The following is a 15893-nucleotide window of genomic DNA, read 5'->3' as shown; positions in this document are numbered from 1 at the left end:
CACTCATTTGCACAGAAGACTCAGCTTGTTAAAAGAATGCGGTAGGCACAGTAACATTTCAAGACACAGTATCAAAGAAAACTGTATAAACTTTCTTTAAAAATCAATACAAAAACAGAACAAGACACAGAACTAAGATCTTTCTAAAGGTTATTAGTTTTTGTGCTTTTTCCTTTGTTTTGAGACAGTATAGTCAAAGGTGGTCTCAAACTCAAAAGCAATTTTCCTGCCTCAACTTCCTGAGTGCTGGGATCTCAAGTGTGAGGCACAGGTGCAGCGAAGAGAGGTTTGGAATAAACTCCACGGTACAGTCATATAGTTAACTGCTCAAGTATATCTTATAGAATTCCTTAACTGTGTGTACATAACTTGTTCTCAATAAAGCTTGAGAGAGGAACAAGATCCCTGGTGCTTTATTATGTACTGCCTTCCTAATACTAAGTCTAAGGACATCTAAGGACAGAGATGCTTAAAGTCTTACAAGGTCAGAAGTCTTCAAGTATTAGCCAAGAGGACATTTGTATCACTCATGCATTTCCGTGCCATTCCCCACGGGTCAGAGTTCATTGAGGAAGAGGGAACAGAAAATGTCAACACAGGACAACAGGACCACTGCACTCACCAACTAACTGCACATGATCTCAACAAGATCAAGCCAATCAACTTCTAGCATGGAGTAGGAAGAAGGGCATGAGCCCTACTCCTAACTAAGGAACAGCTGAGGCTACTAGGGAAGAATCTGTTTTCTTTAAGGGGAGTGGCACCAGGCAGGCTGACCACTGTGTAGTGTTGGGCAGTGGTGGCACATGCCTTTAATCCCAGTACTTGGGAGGCAGAGGCAGTCTGGTCTACAAAGCAAGTTTCAGAATAGCTAGAGCTACAGAGAAACCCTATCTCGAAAAACCAAAACAAAGTTCTCAAAGAATCAATAAAAATCTTTTTAAAGTCTCCATGTAGAAATAGTAAAATGTCTCTTTTAACCAAATGAAGATAAAAATCGTAATTTCTTCAAATTAAAAAAATGTTTTTTTTAGAAACTTTGCTTTAAAGTAATTTTAATGTCCCTAGTTGTTCTTTCCCAAACTTTTAACAACTCAAGGAACAAATTTTAAAGCAAATTTGACATATAAATTATTAAGTGAGTATTACAATCAAGACTTACTCAATATACCATTTAGTGGATAACAACTACCAGCACGATTTGGAATGTCCTGACTGGGTATAAGCAACAGGACAAACTCTTCTATGATTTGTCACTGGCTTTGTACACTCCATCCCACTGAAGGCTGATCCTCTGGAGAGGACGACAAGCTACTTATCCAACCAGAGCAGCTCACTTGTTAGATGAAGAAATACTGTTTTGTTGAAATTTCTAACAATTAATGCCATAGAAGAACAACATTTATGAATCCCAGAGTAGAGGAAACAGTCTAACTTTTAAAGTTATTTACATACTGACTGGGAAAAATGTCTTATATCTTACAAATGACTTTGAAAACCCACAGTGTGGGGACCATGAAAACTGAAAGGCTGTAATGCCATCCTCTGGAATAAACCCATAACGTGATGTGTGATTCCCCTCTGTATGTTGTAAATACCATTGGTTAATAAGCAATCTGTCTTGGGCCTGGCAGGGCAGAATAGAGGTAGGTGAGGAAAACTAAACTGAATGCTGGGAGAAAGAAGACAGAGTCAACTAGACTCCATGGAGTCCAAGGAGCCATGGAGCCACCAGAGGAGAAAAACAAGCCACCAGCTGGAACCTTGCCAGTAGGACACAAGCCTCATGGTAAAATATAAAATAATGGAAATGGGTTAATTATAGATGTAAGAGCTAGCTAGCAATATGCTTAAGTGTTTGGTCAAGCAGTGATTTAAATAATATAGTTTATGAGTGATTATTTCAGGGGTCTGGGCAGCTGGGAATAAACAATTGGCCTCCAACAACAACATGGTGTGCTAGCTAAATCCACATAAAACCTGAGAGGATTTGGAAAGAAATTCTAGACACTGCAAAACAAAGTTTAGCCATATTTTTCCCCCAGATGGGCTCTGTTTGCTGGCCACAACTCCTTAAGAGAGGTCTTCCTGACTCAGCAGTAGCAGAAAAAAAATCCTGCATGGTTTAAAACAGTAGCTTCCTGGGCCATTCTGCTAGAACAAACTCTTGCTCTTTAGGTAGCCCAAGCATTTAAATGGGGTTTGTGAGCAGAGTGCTACAACCTACTTAATAGCAACATAGACCTGCTCTATGCCTAAAAATACAGCAATGTACATGGCTCTCAGAGGCAATGGACATGCATCTGCCATGTTAGACTGAGCAGAGCAAGCAGGCAGGGCTGTGTTGGCCCGAGCCACACCCACTTAGCATTAAAAAAAGAAAAGGTGCTTCTGGTCAGAAAATAATTACAGATACATAATAAAAAAAGATTCAGATAAAAAAAGACCTCTAAATGGGTCACAGTGTTGGATAAATGTATATAGGCTTGGGAGAGAGAAGAAAAAGAGTATAGAGAGTTATAAAAAGAAGTAAATCATTTTAAAGAAAAGAAAAATAAGCCACGTAAAGATGGAAAATACACAGAGAGTCTTGCTCTTTCAGGAGGCCAAGCATTTAAATGGAAATCTATGATTATAATTATTCTTCAACTCCATCAAAGACTCCAGAAGGATACAATATTACCTACATAAACAGGAAGTGCATTGTAAGTAACTTCCAGAATATGGCATTTAAAATGTTTTAATAACTTAGGACTTTTCATGACAATGAGACACATCTGCTCCTGGCAGCACCAATTAATTTAAGAGGAAGATGGGCATCGAAGAGGCTCCTTATGGAGTTTGCTAGCTATGTGGGCAAGAAACTGCTCTTGCCTGGACTGCTTGATGAACTGGACATGCAGGACCCACAGAGAAATAACTGCTGAAGTTGTCTAGAGAAGGTGAGACAGTCCTTTGGAGTTCCTGCTTCATAAAAGAGTCTGCCAGACATTCTGCAGAACACAGAAGACAAACTGCGTAACTGTCTTTGAAATTTCCTGCTTCATGGGAAAGTCTGCCAGATATTGTGGGCCTGTAGGCTAAAGATGGATACCCCAATGGTACAGAAAAATTTGGGTGACTGTCCAGGTAGCAAGATGTCTCTTCTAGAGTTTTGGAAGTTACTTACAATGCACTTCCTGTTTACTTAGGTAATATTATAGCCTTCTGGAGTCTTTAATGGAGTTCAAAAATAGTTATAATCATAGATTAGTTATGATAAAAGATAAAGTAGATAATTATTGTAACTGTAATTCTTGTTTGATACCTGCTTTGTTATTTGTAATTTTACTATGTTAAAACCTTTTTATTTAGACAGAAAGGGGAAGGTGATGTGGAATTCCCCTCTGTATGCTGTGAATACTATTGGTTAATAAAGAATCTGTCTTGGGCCTGCCTGGCATGGCAGAACAGAGGTAGGCGGGGAAAACTAAACTGAATGTTGGGAGAAAGAAAGCAGAGTCAAGAAGAAGCCATGGAGTCACCAGCTAGAACCTTGCAGGTAGACCACAAGTCTTAAGGTAAAAGATAAAATAATGGAAATGGGTTAATTCTAGATGCAAGAGCTAGCTAGCAATGCCCTAAAGTGATTGGCCAAGCAGTGATTTAATTAATACAGTTTCTGTGTGGTTATTTCAAGTCTGGGCAGCTAGGAACGAACAAGTGGCTTCCTACTACAATAACTGTTTCTGGAACTTGTGAACCTATGCTCTATGTTCTATGGAGTCCAACAGGATGAAGTACCCCTAAGGGATCTATAGCCTGTAAACCAAACATTAGGTCTATTTCCAGCTTCTATTTGATGATAAATCTCTTCTCTATAAGATACAACCTGTTTTGAGAAAAGAATCTTAACATTTAATAGCTGAGTCTAGGATAATCTCATACCTGGTAAAGTAAGGCAAATGAGGCTGGCAATTAGTAGTGTTATGCACATGAAGACAATCAGAAGAAATATCTGTAAGAAAAAACAAAGTCCATAAGTGGTTCACATGACCTCACTGGATTCTGATACTCTTCAAAGCAGTCACATAACTCCCTCTATAAAAGCATGCTACTGGGCACAGGGACACATTGCCTATATTCACAGAACTGAGGAGAGAAAGAAAGAAGGGAGGAGGCAGCCTGCACCTGTGCTTTCGGGGGAGGAAGCAGCCGGTACCTGTGCTGGGGGGGGGGGGGGAAGCAGCTTGCACCTGTGCTTTGGGGGGGGGGGGGAAGCAGCCTGCACCTGTGCTTTCAGGAGCTTTCAGGGGAGGGAGGAAGTCTACACCTGTGCTTTCGGGGGAGTAGGCAGTCTGCACCTGTGCTTTCGGGGGAGGGAAGTAGCCTACAGAAAACAAGTGTTTGTTTTCACACAATCAGATATACCCACATGTAGTGAGAAGGCAAGCAGGCCTGCTTTTCGTCCGCCCAGCTCCCACATGGCTAGCTTTACACCCGAAATAACAACACATTTAAACACTGCCTGGCCCATTAGCTCTAGCCTCTTACTGGCTAACTCTCACATCTTGATTAACCCATTTCTAATAATCTGTGTAGCACCACGAGATGGTAGCTTACCAGGAAAGATTCAGCACATCTGACCTGGCAGCTGGCTCCATGGCGTCTAACCCACTTTCCTTCTTCCCAGCATTCTGTTCTGTCTACTCCACCCACCTATGTTCTGACCTATCAGGCCAAGCAGTTTATTAATTAACCAATGAAAGCAACACATAGAAAGAAGACCCACCTACATCACCCACAAGAAAGAAGCAAACATATTTGTACTCAGCCAAACAAACTCACCCAAAATTTAGTATAACAAATTTAAAATACCTATCCTTCTAAACTCAGTAACAGTGCTATTCAATCAGATGTTCTGTGTGGTGACAGGAACATCTAGTTCTGCCTGTCCAGCAAACAGCAGTCACTGGCCACATGCAGCTTTTGAACTCCTGACATGTGAATAGCATAGGATAATAACAGAATTTCAAATTCTATTTTCATTATTCTTAACTATAAATAAATAACGTAGCCAGTGGCTACTGTCCTGGAAAGTGACAATGGAACAACAGCACACAGGGAAGAGGAGACCCTCTGCTGGTGGGCTGAAAGGCAGCACTCTAGTTCATTTCTTACCTTACCATGAACATGAGCCCCAAGATCAGAGGGCAGAGTTCTTGACGAGAAAAAACTCATTAACACTACAGCTTTGCCTGCCTAAAAAGCCTTAGCAATTCTGCGATTCTGTATTGATGGTTTTTTTTTTTTTTGGTTTTGGTTTTGAACATAGTTTCTCTGTAGCTTTGCAGTCTGTCATGGAATTCACTCTGTAGACCAGGCTGGCCTCGAACTCACAGATCCACTTGTCTCTGCTTCCCCAGTGCTGGGATTATATCCGTGTGCCACCACTCAACAAGAAGATTGAGTGGAGACCAGGGAAAAGTGAAACAGGTGTTCACTATGAGGCCTGCTTTTAGGATTTGCAGACAAAGGTACTAAAGACCTTGTTTCCTTCACCATTATAAGCAAAATTTCTAGGATAAGTTGTTGCATCTAAATAGATGTGTTTCTCAGTGGGGCAGGAAGCGTAAAGTCATGAGTGACAACTAGTGTATACATGATATTCAAGACTCTCCACTTGGCTGCTGCCCAGTCCAGAGTCCTGTCAGTTTCTTTTGTCTCTCATCTTTCCTCTGCATACATCCCCACCCTCTAAATCACAACCAGTTACCTGCAGTTCCAAGCTTGATACGCCCCATGTGCCCTTTCCTCGCATATGGCTGGAATGTCCTTCCTACTTTCCATTTCTTGATCTACTTGTCCTCTTAGCATTAAAGACAGCTTAGGTACCACCTCCTACATGAAGTTTTCTGCATTGGTTTGTAGTACAGTGCCCTCAGGAAACATCTATGCTGAGAACTCAAATTTGCTACTCTTTGGTTTTGCTTTGTAATCTCCCAAAATAGTATGAAAGTGGTTTCAGGGCAAAGACAGCATGCATGACCTCTATAACCCTAACACAGATCAAAAATATCACAGACACTCAAGGTGTGCTTAGGCAATGGCTACATATGACCCACAGGTAATTGAAAAATAAGAACAAGGATTTGAAATATAACAAACTGCATGTAAATGGCACTAATCATCAGGATAAATTTCTGTCAAGACTTTGAATCACAGAATGACGGCTAGCTTCAAGACCATGAATCAGGCATATTTTTAGCCAAGCTGATTTTCACTTTCATTATCTATCAACATGAGATGACTACCCACATATAGCAGGTCCTTAAGCAAACACTGGACATGGTAACCTGGAACTGCAGACAATTGTATTCAGGAGACAGCATATGCAGAGGAGAGGTGAGGGACCAGGAAAGCTGTGACATTCAACAGTCTGGGATGAGCAGGAGTCAGAGTGAAGAGCCTTGAAGGCCACACACGCTTGCTCCATGCTCACTGTACTGTGCTTCATACTCAGGAACACAGTTCTGTTCTGATCAATAGCTGTGAGTGGTGATTAAACCAGAGACAAACACTAACATGTCATTACAGTTCCTGACACACAGACCTGAAATGTTATCCATCATGCTAGCTTCTTCTACTTTACAGTCTCTTTTTCTCAAACAGTAAGAGCTAAAGTTCATGGGATTCTAAATCCACACAGTGTCCATCTCCAAAATCTGATAAATCTATTTTGAACATTTAAGCTATATAATGACTATAATAAAAACAGGTTTGTTTTCAATAACCATATTTTAACAGTATTAATTCTCAGTAGAAAACTGAAAGAAAAGATTAATTTACAGAAGTCAGGCTGTATAGACTTACCCTGAGTGGGAAATTGAAAGGCCGTCGGTAAGGCTGAAAGCCAACAGGTCCTCCCTGCTGGAGTATGGCTTGGTGGGCAGCATGCAGACCCTCCCCAGGTGGAATAGCATTGTTGTTTCGAGCAGGCTGGTTATTGTTGACCTGCTGATTTGCACTGTTCTCGTTTTCTTCCTGGTCTCCCAGTAAGTAGGAATGTAGGTCCCTATACAAGTTACACCAGTGAGCCTCATTTCAGGTCAGAGTGACAATGACAAGCATACTGTATTTTCTTAAAGAATAGAAACCATGTATGTGGATTCCATATAGAGCATTACTCCTGCTATCTAGACTAAATGCTGGTGTCTGCTTCAAATTAAACCCTAAACTATGTTAGCTAGTTTGTGGGACACTCCACAAATTCAACCTATTTTGTTTCTTCACTCAACACCTAGGAAGAAACAGTTATTTAGAGGAAAACACTGATAGTTGGCATTAGGCTCCACAGAGTGAAAAACTTTTCTTCTTTCCAAATGATTGCTGTGTCTCCTGTATAAGCTACAAATCACTTCAAACAAGAGTAGCACTGGGGAAGGGTGGTGTTTAATCAAATGTAACCAAGTCTACACCACACAGTAATTTTACCACAGTATGCCAACTATTTCACAGAAACTCCCCTATCTTATAAATTCAATAAACACAGATGAATAAATACAAATGGCTGTGGGGGGTTAACCCTGATCATCAACCTGACAAGATCTAGAGTCAATAGTGCTGACCAGTTTTATAACAACTTGACACAGGCTACAGTCACCTGGTAAGAGGGAACATAATAAATTAAGAATATGCCCCCACCAGACTGGTCTGTGCATAAGCCTATAGTGCATATTCTTGATTCATGATTGATGTGGGAGGGAGTTGCCATCCATGAGTAGGTGGTTTGAGGGAGAGAGGAATATAAGGAACAGGATAATAAAGCCTTAAGAATCAAGACAGTAAACACCATTCCTTTACGGACTCTGCATCCTTCTTGCCTACAGATTCCTGTCTTGAGTTCTTACCCTGACTTTCTTCAGTGATGGACTGCTACCTGGAAGTGTAAGATGAAATAAACCCTCTCTTCCCAAAGTTGCTGTTGGTCATGGTTCTTTACCACAGCAATGGGAACCCTAACTAAAGACAGAACCTAGGAGAGAGGCTTCTGGAATGCCAGTGAGAGAATGTCTATATTAGGCTAAGGGGGAAAAACCCATCCTAAAAGTGGATGATACCATTCACTGGGCAGGCCAAGGATCCCGAAGAGATTAAATTAGAAAAGCTAGCTGTAGACTAGCATTTCTTTCTCTCTACTTCCTGAATGCAAACACAAGCGCAAATGCCTCAAGCTCCTGCTGCCAAGACTACCCCACCACAATGGATTCTACCCTCAAAATGTAAGCCAAAACAAACACACTCCCTTAAACTGCTTCTGTTGAGTATTTTATCACAGCAGCATAAAACGTAACTAAGTAACAAACAAACAAACAAACAAAAAAAAATCAAACCTCAGAAAACTTTACCTGGTTAGAATCCCTAAAACACAGTAAGCCAGTTTGTCTTTAAATACACTGCATTTTTTAACTTTTAGGTTAATGTGTGTGGATGGAGCTGTCGCATTCCCACATAAGCACACCATGTAGTCTAAATGTGCTGGCCTGGCCCCAATACCCTTTGTTTGCCACATCTACAGCACAAAAGGTGCAGCAGTGAGCCTGCATAACAGGGGACAGTGTGCACACACCCTCCTTGAAAGAGCAACCTGCAGACAGCACTCCACTGTTTCCTATTAAACCTAGAGTTTTATAAGAGTTTATATGTACATATGTGTATGTATGCCACATGTGTGTAGGTGCCCAGAGGGCCAGAAAAGGTACCAGATTCCCAGATGTGGACTCACCAACAGTTATGAGTAGCCTAACACTAGTTCTGGGGAATGAATTGGGTTCTCTGGAAGAACAGCAAGAACTCTTACTGCTAAGTCATCTCTCTGGCCTCTAAAACTACTTTTTATTGATTGGAACATAGAACACACTTCTTTCAGAAAGGTTATAAAACAATATAGGCCATGGTGGCAAATGTGCTCTCAGCACTAAGGAGACTAGGGCACGGGGACTCTAGGGTTATAGCTTGGGTAAGAATGTCTCAAAATGGAAAAAAGAAAAGTTATGGGGACAGACAACACACATGGAGTCAGCTGCCATACTCACAGCAAGTATCCCGCAGTAACGGTCCATGCACGCACAAGCCCCTTCAGCCACTGCCTCGTGTGTCCCTGCTCCAGCAGCGCTGGCAAGACGACCTGCAGCAGGAGCAGCTCAAGGGACAGCTCACTCACCGGAGCATCACTGCAACAGTCACAGGTTCATGACATGAGTCCTACTTCCATTTTAACTTACAAAACATCTACTTAAACAGGTCTCAAACCAAATGAACCCATTGTTTTTATTGCTTTTCTCCCACTCTCTCCTCAACTCAGTGAGACTGTCCTTCAAACTCCACCAAAGCTGCTCCTGATCCCTTGGTGTCCACCAATGGTCATGCCACAGTGCTCACTTGCACTATGAGAGTAACATGTTAGAGAGCTGCTCACCCTTCTTCCTGACGTCTTCCTCAACAGCTTCCAAACCAGCTGCTTCCCCAGTCTAGAAATATGAGGGCCCAGTTCTGTCCTCTTTCTCAACCAAGCTTATTCCTTGTGCAACTGTGACTCATCCAGCTTGAATGCCACCGTCACCTACTCCTGACATTTCTCCCGACTCCTAACTTGTACACCCACAGTGGAATTCGGTGCTCCACGCCGATGTGCATTATCACGCTGAGAACAAGCGTCCAACCGAACCGTTGTTCACCTCTACCTACTTTCTCATGCTAACAACAGAACTTCTGATTTCTGACTTCCTTCTTTACACCTCATGTGCACACTGCTAGACTCCTTTGACTCTGCTTCTTAGCTTCCATCGCTACCTCCTTCATCCATCCCCTTCCCATCTCCACTGAGATCACCACATTATACTCCGGCTACCCTCCTTCTTCTAACCTGATCATCCCTACTCTATGTCTTATCACTGAGGAGCCAGAGTGAGCCTCATAGCCAAAGTGCTTATTACAGCCTCCAAAGAAGCTCAAAGAACTGGCTTCATGGACTTCTCTGACTTCACAGCCAGCTACTTTGATTTCTCTTTCTTAGCCAAACTAGCCTATCAAATAGGCCTGTGTGCTACTGTGTCCACCTGACTCCGTCTCAAGGGATCCATATGGTTGGCTCAACAGCCCTTCCTCACCTCCCGTCAGGGCTTTCCTCAACTGTCACCTCAAACTTATCAGTTACTCCTTCTAAATCCCCACCCTGGACATCTGCTATTCTTTTCTCTCCTTTTCCCTAGAGCAGCAATGATTATTAAGCATACTATATATTTTATCTGTTTTAAATAAAGCCTTCATTCTACTATGGAGAAACTACTGACAACTTTTTAACAGGGGAATAATATAACCAAACTTTCAGAAAATCTAGGGACGGCAGGGATAGGGGTGGGCTATAAATGGAGAACAAAGGGAGACAGAAACGAAGCTACTGAGTGGTAAATGAGTTGGTTTAGTGCAAGGTATTAAGGGCCTGGAATTGACAAGACTTAAAAGGACAGAAATGAATTTGAGGAAGCAATCTCATTCCCATAGCTCGAGGTCATGAGGTAATGAAGTCACTGGAAAGTTTAAACCCAAAAGGATAAAAGCCTTGAGTCTTAGTTCATAGTTAAAGGTGCACACAAAGAAAAACAATGCTACTAATTCTCATTAAGTGTGGTAAAATGTTCTAAATAAATGCAAAAACAAGTCTTCCTTTGAAAAATGTAACTACTAACATGCATGTGACTAAGACTATGGCAAAATGGAACTCTCATATAAAAGGCTCAATGTAATCTGAATATTAAATTTCCAACCGTGATATATCATTACAGCTTTTCTAAGTTTTAAAAATGTATCTATAGGGTTTGGGGATATAGGGTTTGGTATGGTACTTGGTTAATATACTAGCACTGAGTTCAATCCCTCAAATAACCACAAAAACAACAAAATCCTTACCTGTAGAGCATGACATTGTAGGGAAGAAAATTAGGCAAGAGACTCTTAATAATACGTATAGGAAGCCAGAGCATCAGAAGCACAATGGAGCCAAAGACAATCTGCAGTAAGAAAGAGGCATAGCCTTACTGTGAGTCCAGCACACTACGTGGTAAGCATGTCCCATAGGCTTAGGCAAGTATAGTCAGTATGCTTCCCAGCCCTCCCAATCTAAAAGAATACAAACAACAAAAACACTGTATAAAAAAAAAAGGTAGTATGCTTAGATAAAAAGACCTACTCACCACTGACAAGATAAATCTTCGGAGATGCCTGTAAATGGGCAAGTGGATCATTTCCTGTACTGGATTAAAATCTGGATCATTCAAATTCCTCAGAAACCATAAGACACCAGGTCGAAGTACCTGCAGACATATTTAAAGTGTGACAGATACTCAATAACATCATTATGTTAGCTATGCACATGAACACTAACAGAAGAATAATATCCCAAAGAATTTACAACTGTCATGAAAAAAAAAGTTCCTCAGCCATAAATTCTATCAAATTACTGTGCTTTTAATAACCTTTTGAAGCTTTTAGTCATAAACTAGAAAACACTCACCGAGAACAATTTATCAAGAAATCTAGATCACTGAGGTAAAACATGAATGTTATTACACTGTTATGATTTAGGGGAAGGATGCAGACCCACCCCCATCCTCCTCAAACTTTTCACAAAGTACAGATGACATGTAGCCTCTATGACTTCATTCCCTGGCTTTGTAGGCTTTCTCCTCCGTCACCATCTGAGCAGAGTAAGCTAATCTGTTCAAAGGATTTACTCATTTCCAAGACAGAGGAGAAGAGGAACTGTGCCTCTGTTTCTCATTATTACAGCACAGAATCTGCAGCTTGAGATGTATATTAAGGAAACACTAATCTCCTCTCATTTTTAAACCAATTAGAAGAGGATCTGTGAAGGTACCCATCTGGCAACTGACCTGGGATAATAAAGAATCCTCACTGTAATTCTGTACTTCAAATGTCATTTTCTAAATATTTTGATATTTTAAATCCTATAAAACCTCTATTGGGGATTTCATCAATTTATTATCACAACCACTTTTAGAAGTTTACAACAGAGGGTAAGTATGATGCATATCAAGTAAGAACTTGGGTTTTAAACTAGCCTTGATCGTTTTTAAAATTGTTTTAGATAAATGTCAATTTAAAGTATTCAAACCAAACTCTACTACTAGTTATTCCCTCTTAGAATAGTAGAGAATATGGTTTAGTTTAATTTAGTTTAGGAAACGTCCTAACTAAACCAAGAAAACATCCTTTGACTGGAGGTCAAAGTCAAGGCCATCTAAAAAACACAGAGCATCAACAAATCCCTATAGGACCTACCTCTCTTAGTAACAGAATGAAGGAGGCAAAGTAGAACACATACACCATTCCCACCAGCCAATGCAGAAACATCGTAGTTCCTGGAGCCGACTGAAAGCTCAGTTCTCTGTCTTTCAGAGTAGCATCAAACATTTCCTGAGTCAACACACAACAGTTTAGAGATCTGTGCCACCTACATTTGCAATGCTCAGTACTTCCACCACTAAGAGTAAGTTCACCAAATGTACATAATGTCAATGTTTTTAGTTTTCAGTTCTCCTAATGCCATTCCACAGTGCCACGGAACTATGTAGAGTACATAATACTGTAAAATCTTGGAGCATGGGCAGTGGGTAAAGGCACCTGAGTTAAAGCCCTGAGACTCACGTGGTAAGAAAGTGGACTACTGCAAGCTGTGCTCTCACCATCACATGAGCAAATACTCAAAATAAATAATGCAATTAAAAAAACCATGAAGCATAAATAATTAGTTTCATTAGTTCATTTTTTGTCTATGACAGGGTCTCACTATCTTAGACTGGCCTAGAACTTGCTATAAAGCGGAAGGAAACCTGGAAGTTCTGACCCTCCTGGCTCTTCCTCCTCAGTGCTACAATCACAGACACCGCCATCACAGTTTATGTGGTGCTGGGGATTGAACCCAGGACTTCATGTATCCTAGGCAAGCATTCTACCAACTGACCTAGGCTTTCAGCCCTTTACTAGTAAAAACTATTCTCTTTATATAAAATCTTGATTTCTTAGTTATAGGTCTGCATTCACAAGATGTTTTAAATAGTAAAGAATAAGAAATAAATGTCAATCTCAAAGCAGCTTTTCTACATATATTTTAAAAAATCAAAACTAGAAATCATTAACATCTAGTATAGTTTTAAAAACTGGGCAACATTAGTATAAAATTTAGGAGGGAAAAATTATTAACAAAATTCTCCAATAGTATTATAAAAGCTCCAATTAAAATACCCTGACATTCAAATACATATAAAACATTAAACAATACAAGACAAACTAATGACATTTAGACTCAATATTGTCACATTCCAAGAATAAGTAAATCACCAAATATTTTCTTTAAAAGGAATGTCTTCTATGACAGTGGTGCTCAACTCACCAGAGAACAAATATCCAGCCACCAGCCACAAATGAGAGGGAAGACTCCAATTTCTACCACAACTAACAAAGAAACCTTAATTAAACAGAAATAAAGTCATCAGTATCAACCAAATGGAGGACAAACCACTTTGGGCTCTAACTTACAACTGGATTACCTTAACCACAATATAGCAGACTCCCAGCAAGCGTCGAGACCTATGAAACTTGACAAGAGTTGCCAAAGCCTGCAGCATCTAGTCAAGGAGACTGAACACTTGAGAGTGGGAGACAGAAACTCTTCAGGTTAAATGGGTGTAATAACAAATTTCATTTGTTTCAAATTCTTCCTACACTCATCCCTTCACAAACACTAACCTTTATGAAGACATAGTGGAAAGTGGCTTTTTTGTTAATGAGAACTCCTCAGTATGAACAGTACTGTACTCCAAGCTGACTCATTAAAGGATACATGACAAATTATCAGTGTTATTGCTAAAAGTATATATCCAACAATCGTCGTGATTAGACCTTCAAAATGAGATGCTTGGACCTGAAAATAAAACAAATAAATAAAATAAAGCTTTCCCTCATGGTTGTTAACCCAGTTTTGAAGCATACTAAGTGATCTGAATGATAAGAACTGTTAATTCAAGATATTTATAATTTAAAAATCGAAACCTCCTTTATAAAGTATCTGTAAACCAGAGTCTCATATACAGACCTAAACACTACTAAAGACTAAAGAAATAGTAACGAATAACATTTTATTTAGAATCAAACTAAGAGAGCGAATGAAATCTCCCAATAAGACCATAATCTCAGCAGCCAGTCCTCATTCTCACAAAGATGCACTTGGTAAGGGCTGACCTCAAGCATGCTGCTCAAGTTGCCCACTTGCCTGGTAACATCCTGACCACACCATCTCATACCCCCAAAAGTAACTGTTTAAGTTTCTCTAACTCTCCATAACTGTTCTAGAGACATGCAGAAAGCTAAAATTTGGAGAATGACAAACATTTCTCATTCCTATCTTTTCATTTCCTGAGTTACGGGTAATAAGCAGAAACAGTTCAGAAAGTCAGTATCTGCTGAAACTATTTATCTCAGTCTTCTAGGTTCTTATCAGAGGTATTGGAGCAGTAGCAGATAACGGAACATTTCCAAAGTGATCTCCGAACTCACACACAAAGAGAACAAAAGACCCTACTCAGGTCTTCCTTAGAAGAGAAATCCTCAGAACCCATAAAAGTAGCCATACTCCACGGATCTTCTGGACCTCTAGCTGTGGTAGCCCCTTAGTAGAAAAGATGTATTGTTCATGGGCAATGCCATTATCATCTAATTGCTATCAGAGTCAGACATTAACATCCTTTACAGCTAAGGAGCTGGTGGACACCAGGTTACTAGAGTGTTTGTCTAAACTATTAGAATGTTTTAGAAAAAAGGAAAGCAAGAATCTATCCAAATATCTATTCATCATTAGGAAATGACAAAATGTAAAAGATCAGCAAACTCTTGAGAAAATACTATAGTCCATTACCCCAAGAGAGTCTTCTATTCCCTTTCTGAAAATTGATAAATATACTGATACCTTTCAAAATTCACTTTGGACCACCTGAGCAAAGGGATAGAAAGGACACACAAGTTCATCAAGTGAGGGAAAAGCAATCTATGAGAAACGCCTTGCAGTGTGCCTCAGGACCACCACACCGTGAGACTCACAGCCTACCTGTAATGGCTAGCATATTGGCAGGCTACTTCCCGTTCAGTTTTTAACAGAAACAACAAGACTGTGCTGGCTAACTGTTCCTGTGCACAAGATACATTGAGAAGTGAATTCTTGAAAATAGTCCTTATTGGGCTGGAGACATGGCTCAGCAATATTAAGAGCACTTGTTGCTCTTGCACAAAACCTGGGTCCACTTCTCAGCATCAGTACAATGGCTCACAAGCATCCATAACCTCAGTTCCACGGGATCCAACAAAACACACGTGTGAATACTCTAATTATTCTTTATCAATAAAAATGCAGGGGTCAGATATTGAGGGAAAAGCCTGAAAGATAGAGAAGTAGAGAAGCCCCAGTCCTCCCTACCTGCTCTTTCCTTTCTCCAAACAGCGAGCCAGATCCTTCTCTTCCCCGCCTTACTACTTCCTCTCCTATCTGTCCTCAGTCTTCCAAAACCTCTGTGGTCAATTCTGGTCGACTAGTGGCTAACTCCTCCAACTCCAAGCAAGCTTTGTCAGAACACAATCAAAATATCGCACAAAACATATGATGTACATACATGCCAGCAAAGCATGTATACACATAAAATATTCCCAGCTGGGTAGTGGTGATGCACACCTTTAATCCCAGCACTTGGGAGGCAGAAGCAGGCAGATCTCTGAGTTGAGGCCAGCCTGGTCTACAAAGTGAGTTCTAAGACAGCCAGGGCTACCCAGAGAAACCCTATCTCAAA

General features: G+C 40.5%; 1 protein-coding gene across 2 annotated transcripts in view; it reads right to left on the bottom strand.

Annotated features, from left to right (window-relative positions):
* The window catches only part of Marchf6 (membrane associated ring-CH-type finger 6), a 62230-nt gene that overhangs the window by 12765 nt on the left and 33572 nt on the right, over positions 1-15893 (bottom strand). For both annotated transcript variants that reach the window (XM_050144739.1, XM_050144740.1), the window contains exons 12-20: positions 13901-13981; positions 13608-13676; positions 13451-13525; positions 12340-12474; positions 11232-11351; positions 10948-11048; positions 9075-9212; positions 6853-7054; positions 3928-3997 (exon numbers count right to left, since the gene is read on the bottom strand). In XM_050144739.1, the coding sequence (XP_050000696.1) occupies positions 3928-3997; positions 6853-7054; positions 9075-9212; positions 10948-11048; positions 11232-11351; positions 12340-12474; positions 13451-13525; positions 13608-13676; positions 13901-13981 (991 nt within the window). The remainder of the gene's footprint in view (positions 1-3927; positions 3998-6852; positions 7055-9074; positions 9213-10947; positions 11049-11231; positions 11352-12339; positions 12475-13450; positions 13526-13607; positions 13677-13900; positions 13982-15893) is intronic.

Source organism: Alexandromys fortis, unplaced genomic scaffold, assembly GCF_014885135.2.
Source record: "Alexandromys fortis isolate MF-2015 unplaced genomic scaffold, M_Fortis_MF-2015_v1.1 scaffold_52, whole genome shotgun sequence".
NCBI lineage: Eukaryota > Metazoa > Chordata > Mammalia > Rodentia > Cricetidae > Alexandromys > Alexandromys fortis.
Note: the sequence above shows the minus strand (reverse complement) of the source record. Positions and strands in the feature narration are given on the sequence as shown.